Source organism: Mobula hypostoma, chromosome 12 (assembly GCF_963921235.1).
Source record: "Mobula hypostoma chromosome 12, sMobHyp1.1, whole genome shotgun sequence".
Lineage (NCBI taxonomy): Eukaryota > Metazoa > Chordata > Chondrichthyes > Myliobatiformes > Myliobatidae > Mobula > Mobula hypostoma.
The window spans coordinates 21,313,980-21,329,358 of NC_086108.1; the positions used below are offsets into that span (position 1 = coordinate 21,313,980).

The 15,379-nt window shown below is 40.3% G+C and overlaps 1 protein-coding gene across 1 annotated transcript in view; it reads right to left on the reverse strand.

Moving 5' to 3' along the window:
- Positions 1-36: 36 nt before the first annotated feature.
- Positions 37-15,379, reverse strand: part of atf6 (activating transcription factor 6) — a 423,807-nt gene continuing 408,464 nt past the window's right edge. The window contains exon 16 of the mRNA XM_063063732.1: positions 37-2,380. Within this exon, the coding sequence (XP_062919802.1) occupies positions 2,139-2,380 (242 nt within the window). The 3' untranslated portion in view covers positions 37-2,138. The remainder of the gene's footprint in view (positions 2,381-15,379) is intronic.

The window sequence follows — 15,379 nt, forward strand, 5'->3', positions numbered from 1 at the left end:
TGGAACATCTTTTCTTTGTGTGTGAAAGGGGTATTAGTGGCTCAGATTAGAAAGTATATGGAATATTTATAACTTACTTCTTAAATAATATAATTACTCATTGTTTGAAATCACTTACTCAGAGCTGAAGCTATGACCAGTAAAATCAGGAGAAATTCATTTTTTCCTCACTTCAAACACTCTAGTACAATTGAGTTTGTTCTATGGACTACATACAATTAATCAAAGTGGGAAGCTGCAATACACTGAGCGAGAGTCTACTCATATTACATCTGCCAAAACTAAAAGAGAAGCTGAAAGAGTCATAGAAGAGTTATAACAGATGCATTATTCGTACAAGTGTCCAAAGAATTACCATAGAACAGCAAGACAGATAAATAAATAGAGAAGATAAATAACAAATTTATTGGCATACAGAAATGTTTGCAATTTCACAATTTTCCAGAAGTAACAAAAAATAACTAATATCACAAAATAAATTATATAAACGAAGAGAGTAGGAACATTGAAAACAGAAGCGCATTCTTTAAAATAACTTACAGTCATGAACTGTAAGGGACAAAGAACAAATCCTTAATGTAGCACAGGCTACTATTTTAACAAGCCTGGAGACAGTTGCAAATGATGTGGCCTTCACCTCTAAAATAAACGGTGAGATCCTATGGCTTCAATAGTAGCACGTTATCCTTATTGGTGTTCCCTCACACTGGAATGAGACCGGCCAAATTTGATGATTGGAAGTTCTGGCCACTGTTCAGCACACGGTCGTTTTCAACTCTGCACAAACAGTGATTCTCTTTCAAACATCCCTGGTGCCTGATCACAATGTAGCTAAATTCCAGTGAACTGGAATAATTCACAAATAATTGCGGTCTCAGTCATTGATTGCAGAAGGAACACCGAAGAGTAGTCAAGTCTGAACACCAAAGTAAATGGTTGACCTAGATCCACAATGCGATGACCAAGAATCCACTAAAATATTCACTGTGCACAGCCATAATAGCCTAGATTTGATTTCTGGTCAGTGATGAGCCAAATAGTGATGAATAGTGACTACATTGTTTCATCACTGCCAGGATCCAGAGGTCAGAAATTAGCTAGTATGATCTATGCCCACGATCACAAATCCAATAAAATACCCGGTAATGAAACATTACATTATGCAGAAAGGAGCTTACGATAGACCACAACTGCCAAACAGCTTGTACTTTGTGTACAGACCCGAATGTGAAAAACAAGCTCAATTACATCAGACAAGGTAACAAGGCCTGCAGAGACCAAGCTCATGATAATGGTCATTGATGAGATTAAGGAGAAATAATATATTTATATATGAATACACTTTCCAGAAGTTTGTTTCACCCTCACAACTGTGAAGTGAGTTGTTATTTAATCAATGAGTTTATGCAGATTATTAAGCAAAATTCTTGAATGATCCACAGTTCTGGTATGCACGAAAAAATGCATAGCCCGATGGTGTCAGTGGGTAACATCTTCAGGAAAACACTCACCCAGCAAAAATTAACAAGACACCTGCAACAAATCAAAACTGTACAACCACCAAGTTTCCCGTCGGTAAAAGCAATAGGTTTTATAGCTCAAAGAGAAAAAGGCTCTTGTGACTTGAAATTTTGGCTCAGTGAGAGGTAGGTTTACCCAAAAATAACTATCTATTAGAAGTTTATTTCAATTGAATTATTTTTTGAGCACTGATATGAACATCCATTTTACGCAACAGTTTTGGTTATAAAGCACATTTCAAAACCAAAATTTCATGGTGAACATGTGCTTACTGTGGTAATGGCTTTTTTTTGTAAAGATTAAAGATGCTTCAGCCTATTGCTTTTACCTTTTTTGATTCCCTCAAAGCATTTCACCTTTCAAAGCCCATGGCTGCAACAATTCACCAGTAAAATCTATTCTAAACAAGGTTTTAAACAGGCCAGAATCATAGAGAGTTAGTTTCAAATTAGTTTGATCTGAATTTACATTAAATTAAGTTGAAGAAAAACTTCTATCCAATCATCTTATTTTCAAATGCACTGAATGAGTCCTTGGAAACAGTGACCCGCAGAGTCAGTGTACATTCACCTGCAGTGCAGTGGTTTACAGCACAATGTTCTCAGGTGAGTACCACACTACTGGTAAATGTTGAACTCAGTCCCTTGGGCAGACTCTGTGATGATAGGTGGTGCAGTGTGAGGTGGTGCTGGTGCTGGTGCTGGTGCTGGCTGTTGATATGCTGCCGTGCGGTTTTCCTGCTGTTCTCGTAGAAAGGCAGGTATCAATGATGTCTTGATGTGAATGACTCTGGTGGCCATTACTTCACAATCAATCTGCATCATTACCTCATGATCCTTGGGCTCATTGATAAACTGCTCTGAAACACATAAAAGCAGTGGCAAAAATTAGCAAATTTATAAAGCGGAATATGCTGCACACTTACAAATGAAAGTATTTATGTTGCCAATGTGAGCTCAATCACTGCTAAGTAACTTCAATTTCATACTGAACACATGGAACATCCTTTCATGTACCAACCAGTAGAGCTAGCTTAAACAAATGCTACCAAATTCCAGTTGATTTTCTCAAGTCCTTTTCAATCTCACTTAGCTGCTTGCTCAGATGGTTGCCAGCTCCAATAATGAGCAAACAACCTGATAACAAGAAAGATGAGTGGTAAAAATAAAAAGGAAACCTAATCCACAAATGAAAAATATAAATAGAACCAGAAGTCACTTACATTGAGAAAAGGTCGTGACTAGTTAGAGGTGTACGGTAACCTTGTGGTTAGCACAACGCTTTACAGCACACGTAATCTGGGTTCAATTTCCGCTGCTGCTTGTAAGGAGTTTGTACATTCTCCCCATGACTGTGTTGGTTTCCTCTTGGTGCTCTGGTTTTCTCCCATAGTCTAAAGATGTACCAGTTAGTAGGTTAATTGGTCATTATAAATTACCCCTCGGATTAAATTAGGGGGTTGCTGGGCAGCATGGCTTGAAGGGTCAGAAGGGCCTATTCTGCACTGTATGTTAATAAATAAATAAATAAAATGATTAAATTCTTGTTTTTCTTACTTTTCCACAGTATTATTAAGGAGCTCTCTTATATTTTATAAGTTTATAGTTCTGATGAAGGGCTTCCACCTGAAACATAAGCATCTTAAACCTTGACAAGGCTTGATGCGTATTTACAGAATATTCTGTGTTTGTTTAGGCATTTAAACTTAATGTCAGAGCCATCACGGAAAAAATAATCAATATATATTATTGATGCAAGCTGTTGCTGTGACTTGGTCCACTTTAAAATGTGTTCTTGGAATACAGGGAATATCTTTAATCACCATTCTTACCTTCCATAATAAAGTGTTCTGAGCCCTCTCCCTTTGTGGGGATTGATTTTACAGCTGAGCAGCTTGTGAGGCTGTTCCGACTCAAACATTTATTTGGGATTAGTTTTATACCCACCAGATGATTAGAAAGGCAGGTTCTGTTCCCTAGAGTTTGTGAGTGAATCAGTTGAATTATTTGGCAAATGAGTCATTTTCACAGTTATTTCTTGAATGACAGCCCATTAATTATGAAGTGTTGTAAGGCGTTAAAATGTGCCAGAAGGGCCGATAAATAACTCACTCTTAGAGCTAAATGATTTGTTTCAGTGATGTTGGTTGACCATTGCACACAGTTCATTGCTCTTACATTGTGAATGCCTAACTTCATCTCAGATTCCTTCAGTTATTTGGTTTGGCTACTGATGAAAAGGATAATCTATTACCCAGACACGTCATGTTCATTTTTTTTTTGCCTCCCACTGAAGGGAAATAAAATACCTGCTGCTTAGCTCAGAGAACAAAAAAGCAGTGAAGTGAAGGGACTGACGATATCAGCTTACAGCACAGAAACACTCTCTCCTGCCCTCCATCTCTATGCCAACCTTTCTGCCCATCAACACTACTCCCATTTACCTGCATCATGCCTGCATCCTTTAATGCCTTGACTATTTAAGTGTTTATCTAAATCACAGAAATAATTTCTGATTCCAGCACCTACTCTGGCAATACATCCCATCAATGTGTGGCACTGATTCAGTACCAGCACTGACACCCATCTGTTCATTCTGATGCACTTCCTGCCTTGTGGGTGATTTAATTTGCAGCTCACGATAAACTGAGAAGTGAAATCTCAGAATTGTGCACCAACTGGACCTGTATGAGATCATCAAATTTTGCAGCTGAAAAAAGCTATGATTTTTATTTAAAAAAACATCTTTTCTGCCAAAGTGAGTAATTAATTTGGACTGTACGCTCCAATGACAGAAGTAGAAACCAATGAACATATGAAGGCAGTGAATAAACAACAAATTTCAACTTATATTCTTCCCGTCTGCCATCTGATTTTTAAATGGACATTGAACCCATGAACACCACCTCACTACCTTTTAAAATTTCTGTTTTTGCACTACTTATTTAACATAACTATTTAATATACATATATATAAAATTACCATATTTCAGGTTTGTTTCTATATTTATCATGTATTGCATTGCAAAGTTAACAAGTTTCATGACATATACTGGCGATACTAAACTTGATTCTGATTAAGGAAACCATATCTGACATTTTCACTTTTTTCAGATTTAAGCCACAAAATGCCTAATCTTCCAAAATAAATATATGATACAATCTAGCCACTTATCCTTGTCAGTAAGCAGTGTGATCTTCTCAACTATCAACATCCTAGGGGCCGTCACTGACAGAAATTCAATTGGACCTACTATATACATATAGTGGCTGTTCAGAGTACACTGCAGGGGGATACTCACCTCCTGTCACCATAAAGCCTTTCCACTGATTACGAGCAGAATTAAATACACCTTACTTGCCTAGACGAGTGCAGTTGCAACCCCATCCAACAATCTCAAACCAGTTCAATTGATTGGTCTCTATTACACACAGTGACTTGTCCAGACAATGTCTGTGGTGGTAATCTTTTACCACCAAAAAGGCATAGAGAAGCACCATTACCTGAAAGTTTCACATGAAATTAAACATCACCTGAATTGAAATACATTGCTATTCTTTCACCATCTCTGGTCTAAATCCTGGAGCTCCCAGCTCAACAGCATTATGGGAGCTCCTTCGCCACAGCAGCCCCAGAGGTTGTCTCACTACAGCCTTGGCAAAGACAATAAATGAAGCAATAAATGCAATCTGAAAAACGAATAAATGAAAATAACAATGCTTCAATAGCCATTGAGATGAGATGGGAAAACAGATGGTGCTGATGTGGTACTCAGAAGGTAGCAGATAAAGGACAGATTGAGAGGAAACTGAAAGACGGTTGGAGAAGAAGAGAGCAAAAATATTAATATAAAGCACAGAACAGTTCAGCAGAGAAAAAGGCCCTTTGGTCCACAATGTTATGCCAAACTAATTAAATTAGTAAACATTCTGAAATAATCTCTTCTGCCTACACACTGTCTATGTTTTTCTATTTCCTGTGCATTCTTGTTCAGTGCCTTCAGTGGTATTTGGCTTCCAGAACTATTTTTACGTTTTACTGCCTCATTTTCTAAATTTAAAATATATTGAAGTAGGATTTTTCTGAGCTAATCTATAAAACGCTGTGAATCATATCAAATCAAAAGAAAAAAAATCCAAAAGCTTTCAACAATTTACAAAAAATTAAAAACCAAAATTGTGAGGCTGAAAAATTATTCATCCCCTTAGTAACTACTACACTAACCTTCCTCAGGTGCAATATACAACATTTCCTTACCAACTCACCGAGTTTGTTGAAGTAGAAAATTGGAGGATCACCTGTTTTCAATGAATTCATAAGAATAAATACCTCCTCTGTTTGTAAGGTCCAACCATATGGTAGATTTTCAACAGACCAAACCAAACTGAAGACGAAACAGCGTTCAAGACAAGTCAGGGAAATTATAATGGAGAAGCACAAATCTGGGGAAGAGTACAAGACCATCTCAAAGGCACTGAACGTATCACAGAGCTTAGTACCATCATTATGAAAAAGTGGAAAAAAGATGAAATTACAGCCATTCTGCCTAGGTCAGGCCACCACTATAAAACTGAGTCACCAGAGAAGAATGGCACTTGTAAGAGAGGCTACTGTGACACCAACAGTCACTCTGAGTCAGCTGCAGAAGTCAGTGACTGCAAATGGAGATGAAGTTCATGGCTCCACAATCTCTAAGGCCTTGCACAAAAAGGGTAATTCTGGAAGAGTGGCAATGTCAGCAAAACGAAAGAGCTGGTCATTGACTTCAGGAAGGAATGTGTTGCACATGGTCCTATATACATCAATGGTGCTGAGCTCGAGAGAGGGGATTGAGAGCTTCAAGTTCCTTGGATTGAACATAACCAATAGCCTGCCGTGGTCCAACTACACAGAAAGCACAGCCAAGAAAACTCACCAGCACCTCTACTTCCTCAGGAGGCTAAAGAAATTTGGCATGAACCTGTTGACACTTACCAATTTTTATCAATGCATAATAGAAAGTATCCTATCTCATGAATCACAGCTTGGTATGACACCTGCTCAACCATGACACAAGGAGTTGCAGAGAGTTGTGGATACCGCTCAGCACATCACAAGAACCAGCCTCCCCACCATGGATCGTGTCTAAACTTCTTGCTGCCTCAGTAAGGCAGCCAGCATAAACAAAAACCCACCCACCCTAGACAGTCTTTCTCCTTTTGTCACCCAATGGGCAGAAGATACAAAAGCCTAACAGCATGTACTGCCAGGCTCAAGGACAGCTTCTACCCTGATGTTATAGGACTATTGAATGTTCCTCTAGTATGATAAGATAGAATCTTGACTTGACAATCTATCTCGTTCTGCACTTGCACCATATTCTTGACTTTCACTGCATTTTGTGTGTAGCTGTTACACTTTACTCTGCATTGTGTTACTGCTTTACCCTGTGTAAAGAACTGTGTAATGAATTGATTTGTGTCTACAGGAAGCAAGGAGAGCTTTTCACTGTACCTTGGTAGATCTGACAGAGTTCTGTCTGGTATTAGACATTTCAACCCTGGGAAGAAGATTCCAGCTGTCCACTCTATATGTGCCCCTCATATTCTGTAACCTTTCTTTCAGATCTCCTCTTAGCCTCAACCTCCCCAGAGAAAACAACAAAAGTCTGTATTTAACTTCTCCTTTTAGCACATGCCCTCTATCCAGTCAGCATCCGGGAAAACCTCTTCTGCCCCCTCTCCAAAGCCTGAACATCCTTCTACAATGGGGCTACAGAACTGAATGCAATAGTACAAATGCTGTCGAACTAGAGTTTTATAAAGCTGCAACATAACTTCAGACTAACAAAGGCAAGCATGCCGTATGTTTTTCTTACCACGTGATCAATCTGTGCAGCCACTTTCACAGGGCTTTGAACTCGGACCCAACATTCAAAGTTCAAATAAATTTGTCATCAAAGTACATATATGTTACCATTGAGGTTACCATAAGATACATTTTCTTGCAGACATTTTCAGGGAACAATTGAAATACAGTACAACAGAATTTTAAGGAAAACTATAGATAAACAAAGTCTGACAAACAACCATTGTGCAAAAAAAGGGCAAACTGTGCAAATAATTAAAAATAATACCAAGGACACGAGCTGTAAAATCCTTGCAATCAGTTTAGAGTGGTGATGATTGAAATTAGCCACACTGGTTCAGGAGCCTGATGGTTGAGGGGAATTAATTGTTCCTGAACCTGGTGGTGTGGGATCTAGGGATTCTGTACTTCCTGCCCTATGCTTCTGCCTGCACTCCTCTGTAAAGTGTGTGGCAGAACTTTAAGCTCACTGAAACTCTTGGTATCAGTTCCTCCTCTATACAGAGGGATGTCACAAAGATTAAAGATCTAGTAGTGTCTACTTAGGATTATCTTCTAGCATATCAACAAAATAAAAGGCAATTGAACAGAATCAAATTCCTGCCCAAATATAGAAACAAAAGGCCTGCATTATTTCAACTAGCAAACTTTTTTATTGCCTGGAATTGGCAGGGGTTGTCATGTAATGACAAGGTTGAAAACTAGCATGGAATAACTTCTCTGTGTGGCCAGTGCCAAGTGTAAATATTAACAACTGAGGGATAGAATAAGTAGAGCCAAAGTGAATCAGTGCCCTGCAACCTAGCAGTTACAGAAATCATTGACTCTTCTCCACAACTTTTCTAATGTGGCTGAACCAGTTCCTGAGTCAAAAGCTGGTGATGAACATTTCATGTGATTCAATTTAAGGCATTCCTGACGCTGAAGATGATTCAACTTTTAGTACCAGTACACTCTATAATTCGCTGTGAGTGGGCTACCTTCCAGATCAATTTCTAGTGGACAGGCTGGAAGAGATGGCTGATATTGTGTAGCAGTCCACATCTGCAACTAAGCAAATGCCAAATATGAATTCAAAATGCAATGATGTGGACTGAGTTGCTTAATTACAATGATCAGAAACATTACCTCTTAGTATCACATCCGAGATCAATACAAATTGAAAGAGGCAGCAGTATTGGAACAGACTACAATGACAGATGTCTATGAATTTAACATTAACCAGTACATATTTTAAATTGGAAGCCAATGTTTCCTAACATTTTGTGCACATGAAATGAATTAGCACGAGATATGTGGCAATGAATTTTACACATCTCTCACAGCCTGCCAACAGACAAGAGGCAGTTGAGGCAATGATCAAAACTTGTTCATCATTCTCTTTCTATATACAAATGATCTTCAGAAAATATTTTAAAGTGATGCATTATTTGTCTGGTGGATCACTGACTTATGAAAAGTAAAGTTGAAAGAAATTGTATCAACCAATTCTCCTGGAATAAAGGGATATTAAAAATGGATATCAGAAGACAGAGACAGCGCAATGGTCTCTTTGTGTATAAACGTGCATGATACTGAGTCTTGGAGCTTGCATAAAATTAAATACTGTCCGGAGGGGTGATGGTGGTAGAAGAGGTTGGTCTCACGTTCAAAGAACGGACATTGCACAACAGCAGTTTAGGAAAAGGAAAAATGCTCAAACCACATGCTTGACCAGACAGATGTGCTATTCTAAGCTAATGAAAATACATCTTATCTGTCAGCAATCCATTATCTCTCAATCATTTTTAATTATCTCTTCTGCATCGTGTCTATTGCCAAAATATCCTACCTGTATTGCACTGAGCTGAACCATACCAGTACTGATTTATAAAGTGACAAGATTTCACCGTTACATCAACACCATGTAGACATTTTGCAACATCCTGTCCTCTAATTTTCCTTATCACCCACTGTTACAACAGCTTCCACTTATTATTGTTTGATTTCATTTTATACTTACTTCATAACTGCCTTCAGATGTTTTGTATCAAATGGAAATTTAACCACTACATAGTTGGTATTCTAGTTTACTTCCAGATAAAATAATTAATCTGTCCTTCTCTTGGTCAAAACTTATTCAACATTTATTTCTGAGTTAGTCAACTAGCTTGGTGACACAATGTTTGAGCTGGGTCTATATCCGAACAGGTACAGGGTAAACATGATAGTAACTGAGAGGCAGAAGTTCCAACAAGTCACTTTCTTTTCCACATTACAAAATTGATTCAAGTGTAATGAAATCAGATAAACTTGATGCACCATCTGCATCTCCATCTGGTGGATTCACTTCCTACAATATTGCGAATAACACTTTCTGCGCAGTATTTAGAATATTACATAACAGGAGGATCATGTCATGGTGTTTGATCAGCTCCATGACATAGCTCTTGCTCCACATGCCTGCAATTCCCCCACCCCCAATGTACAACTACTTATTTTTGAGTCTGCATGCTCAACTTTTGCAGGAAATGCATTCTACTATGCGTCCCAAACACATCACTTCGACTATCTAGGAGAGCTGGCACATGGGCATCACCACATGCAAGTGTCCTTCCAAATCAAATACTATTCCAGTTTGGAAATATGAGCTACTGGATCTCAACCTTATCAAGCAACCCTTTGGGGGGTTTTCCAAACAGAATGATTGTGGTGATTGAAGAAGGTACCTCATAGCAGCCGTGAAAGATGAGCAATAAATGCTGGCAGTGGCAGCACAAACGTTATTAATGAATAAAAAGGCTAATAATTTTGAGAAATACAGTATCAGGTTTATTATCACTGATATGAAATTTTATGTGTTGTGGCAGCAGTACAGGGCAAAGGTATAAAATTACTCTCAGTTCCAAAATAAATAAATAGTGCAGAAAGAGAAATAATGAAGTAGAGGTCATGGTCCATTCAGAAACCTGATGGCAGAGGAAAAGAAACTGTTCCTGAATCATTGTGTGGATCTGCAGCCTCCTGTCCCACCTCCCTGATGGTAAAGGAGAGTACATGACCTCAGTGATGAAGGATGCATACTCCCTCGAGCTTTTCTGCAAATTATTTTAGATGTTTCTTCTAGTTACTGATCTTTTATCAAAATCCGTAACAATTTTGAACACCTCTCTTAAATCCCCTCATACTTATTCACTAATGAGACAACCCCAGCTTTTCAAGTTTCTGCAGTACTTACTAAAAAACTGGAACTCCCACAGTTCCCATGAAGCAATTTACATTGGAGCAACCCTTCACTGAAAATCCATGTGTGACAGAGTAAACGCGTTCCTCACACACTGCCTTCTCGTCCTGCTTTTGTTGCACTGTGTATGCTCTTCATTGTCTTCCTTGGTATATTCTCATACTGGGTCCTAAATCAAACTGATGTACTTTATGGTGCCTTCCCCACCACACACAGCAGAATATTCTATTTCTTTAGTAATGGGGATGTTTATCTGCTGCATATATACTATATTTAAGGTAGATCAGAACTAGAATCTGAATCAGGTTTAATACCACTGGCATATGTGGTGAAATTCATTAGCTTTGCAGCAACAGCACAGTGCAATACATGATAAACATAGAAAAAAAAAGTGAATTATTACATAAGGTCTAACATGGGTAAAATTATCCTTAAATTGTTGCAGGTAAGTTATTAAACAGAGGACACGAGGAATTCTGCAGATGCTGGAAATTCAAGCAACACACATCAAAGTTGCTGGTGAACGCAGCAGGCCAGGCAGCATCTCTAGGAAGAGGTACCTCTTCCTAGAGATGCTGCCTGGCCTGCTGCGTTCACCAGCAACTTTGATGTGTGTTGATTAAACGGAGGAGCTGGAATATGAAAGACTGACATCTTTTTGAGATCTGGATGACTACATAATTAATTGAAATACATGTGGTTAATTTTCAATCAATGCCCGAGTGTTTGGGAAATATTAACCATCAGGATTATTTTCTGACTTGTTTGCAAAATGAGAATAATAAAAGATAACTTTCAATGAATAAGGGGTCTGAATATAAACTGAGTTGTTAACTGTGAAGGTTAACTGTTAAATTTGAGACCAGCTACATGGAAGACCATCATGAGAACAAAGGCAACTCCAACTGAAGCTAGAGGCACAATCAGATGGCATGTCAACTGTCCTGGCATTATTTCATACAAGGCAAAACCTAACAGTATAAATGGTTGTAATGCTTCTCTCCCCAATAAACTCAGCGCCTTTTATGCACACTTTGAAAAGGAGAAGAACACTACACCTGTGTAAATCCCTACAGCACATGGCTATCCTGTGATCTCTGTCTCAGGGGCCAATGTCTGGATATCCTTCAAATTACAACAGGAGCTAGAAAAGGCATGTAAAAAGGGGAACAGCCATAGGGGATTTCAATATGCAGGTATATTGAGAAAATCAGGTTGGTGCTGGATCCCAAAAGAGGGAATTTGTGGAATGCATACAAGATAGTTTTTTAGAGCAGCTTGTGGTTCAGCCCACTAATGGAAAGGCAATTCTGAATTTGATGTTGTGTAAATTAATCAGATTTGATTAGGGAACTTATGGTAAAGGAACCTTTTGGAGACAGTGATTATAACATGATAGAATTCACCTTGGAGTTTGAGAAGGAGAAGATAAAGTCAGATGTAACAGTATTACAGTGGAGCAAAGGGAATTACAGGGGCATGACAGAGGAGCTGGCCAAAGTTGATTGGAAGGGGACACTAGCAGGAATGATGGTAGATCAGCAATGGCTAAGACGCAGGATAGACACACCACAAAGGTGAAGAAATATTATAAAGGGAGAATGAGGCAACTGTGGCTGGCAAGGAAAATCAAAGGCAGCATGAAGACAAAAGAGAGGGCATATAATATAGTCAAATTAGTGGGAACTTAGAGGATTGGGAAGCTTTTAAAAACCAACAGAAGGCAATTAAAAAGCCATAAGGAGTGAAAACATGAAATGTGAATGAAAGCTAACCAAAAAATTAATACCAAAAGAATTTTCAGATTCAGATATAAAGTGTAAAAGAAAAGTGAGAGTAGGGCCCCAGCTATGCCTGCCTCTTCGTTGGTTACGTGGAACAGTCTGCGCTCCAAACCTATTCTGGTCCCCAACTTTTCCTTCACTACATTGACGACTACATTGGTGCTGCTTCCTGCACCCATGCTGAGCTCGTCAATTTCATCGACTCTACTTCAACCTTCTACCCAGCCCTCAAATTCACTTGGTCTATCTCGGACACTTCTCTCCCCTTTCTCGATCTCTCGGTCTCCATCTCTGGAGACAGACTGTCCACTGACATCTTCTACAAGCCCACTGGCTCTCATAACTACCTCGACTATACATCTTCCCACCCTGCCACATGTAAAAATGCCATTCCCTATTCCCAGTTCCTCCGTCTCCACCGCATCTGCTCCCAGGATGAGGCTTTCCGTTCCAGGACATCTCAAATGCCCTCTTTCTTTACGGATCGTGGTTTCCCTTCTGCTATCATCAACGATGCCCTCACCCGCATCTCCTCCATTTCCCGCACTTTGGCCCTCACCCCATCCTCCCGCTACCATAACAGGGATAGAGTTCCCCTTGTCCTCACCTACCACCCCACCAGCCTCCGGATCCAGCACATTATCCTCCGCAACTTCTGCCACCCTCAACAGGACCCCACCACTAAACACATCTTTCCCTCTCCACCCCTCTCCACTTTCCGCAGGGATCGGTCCCTCCGCACTCCCTGATCCACACGTCCCTCCCCATGGATCTCCCACCCGGCACTTATCCCTGTAAGCGTAAGTGCTACACCTGTCCCTAAACCTCCTCTCTTGCCACCATTCAGGGCCCGAAACAGTCCTTCCAGGTGAGGCAACACTTCATTTGTGAGTCTGTTGGGGTTATCTATTGCATCCGGTGCTCCAGGTGCGGCCTCCTCTACATTGGTAAAACCCGACGCAGACTGGGGGACCGCTTCGTCGAGCACCTCTGCTCCATCCGCCACAACAGACAGGATCTCCCGGTTGCCACCCACTTCAACTCTGCTTCACATTCCCATGGCCTCCTCTACTGCCATGATGAGGCTAAACTCAGGTTGGAGGAGCAACACCTCATATACCGTCTAGGTAGTCTCCAGCCCCTTGGTATGAACATAGAGTTCTCCAGCTTCTGGTAATTCCCTCCCCTTATCCCTATTTCACTTTGCCCCCTCCCCCAGCTGCCCATCACCTCGCTCATGGTTCCGCCTCCTTCTACTACCCATTGTATTTTCCCCTATTCCTTCTTCACCTTTCCTGCCTATCACCTCCCTGCTTCCACTCCCCCACCCCTTTATCTTTCCCCTTAATGTTTTTTCACCTGAAACCTACCAGCCTTCTCCTTCCCATCCTCTCCCCACCTTCTTTATAGGGCCTCTGCCCCTTCCCTCTTCAGTCCGGACGAAGGGTTCCGGCCTGAAACGTTGACTGTTCTTTTCCACGGATGCTGCCTGACCTGCTGAGTCCCTCCAGTGTGTTGTAAGTGAAAGTAGATTTTAGACAGCAGGAAAATGATGCTGGTGAGGTAGTAATAAGGGAGGAAGAAATAGTGGACGAATGTAGTAAGTATTTTGCATCAGTATTCACAAACAGCAAGCCAGAAAGTCAAGAGTGATGGGGCAAAATTGAGTGTAGTTGCTATTATTAAGGAGAAGGTGCTTGGAAAGCTGAAAGGATAAAGGTAGATAAATCAGGGTTCTGAAAGAGGTAGGTGAAGAGATTGCAGAGGCACTAGTAGTGATCTTTTAAGAATTACTAGATTCTGGAAAGGTTCCGAAGGACAGGAAAATTGCAAATGTCACTCCAATCTTTAAAATCTTTAACATCTGCCGGACGATGCTGAGGATGCTCTACCAGTCTGTAGTGGCCAGTGCTATCATGTTTGCTGTTGTGTGCTGGGGCAGCAGGCTGAAGGTAGCAGACACCAACAGAATCAACAATCTCATTCGTAAGGCCAGTGATGTTGTGGGGATGGAACTGGACTCTCTCACGGTGGTGTCTGAAAAGAGGATACTGTATAAGTTGCATGCCATCTTGGACAATGTCTCCCATCCACTACATAATGTACTGGTTGGGCACAGGAGTACATTCAGCCAGAGACTCATTCCACTGAGATGCAACACAGAGCGTCACAGGAAGTCATTCCTGCCTGTGGCCATCAAACTTTACAACTCCTCCCTTGGAGGGTCAGACACCCTGAGCCAATAGGCTGGTCCTGGACATATTTCCTGGCATAATTTACATATTACTATTTAACTATTTATGGTTTTATTACTATTTAATTATTTATGGTGCAACTGTAACGAAAACCAGTTTCCCCCGGGATCAATAAACTATGACTATGACTATGACTATGAAAAGGGAAAGGTGCAGAAGAAAGGAAATTTACTTGGATTTTTAGAAGGCTTTTGCCACACATAGGCTGCTTATCAAGATGAGAGCCCACAATAGTACAGAAAAGTTACTTGCATAGATAGAAGACTGGTTGACTGGTAAAAGGAATAAGGGCATAGACTATTTTCTAAATGGGGAGAAAATTCAAAATTCTCTGGTGCAAAGGGACTTGGGAGCCCTTGTGCAGAATTCCCTAAAGGTTGGCTTGCAGGTTGAGTCGGTGGTAAGGAAGGTAAATGCAATGTTAGCATTCATTTCGAGAGGACTAGAATATGAGCAAGAACATAATCAAATCAAATGAAATCAAGTTTAATTGTCATCTAAACCATACATGGATACAGCCAAATGAGACAGTGTTCCTCAGGGGCCAAGTTGCAAAAACTTACCCACGCATTCAAAATAACAAGAAAAAAAGTTATTTAAAATAACAAATTTTAGACCAAGATCCTGAGTTCCGAGTTCCAAGTTCCAAGTCCTGCTAATGAATGGTTCCCGGCAGTCCAGCTTATAATTCCACTGATCTGCCACTTGAGGTCAGTATCAACAGGAGTGGCCGCCCCCCACCCCCCTCC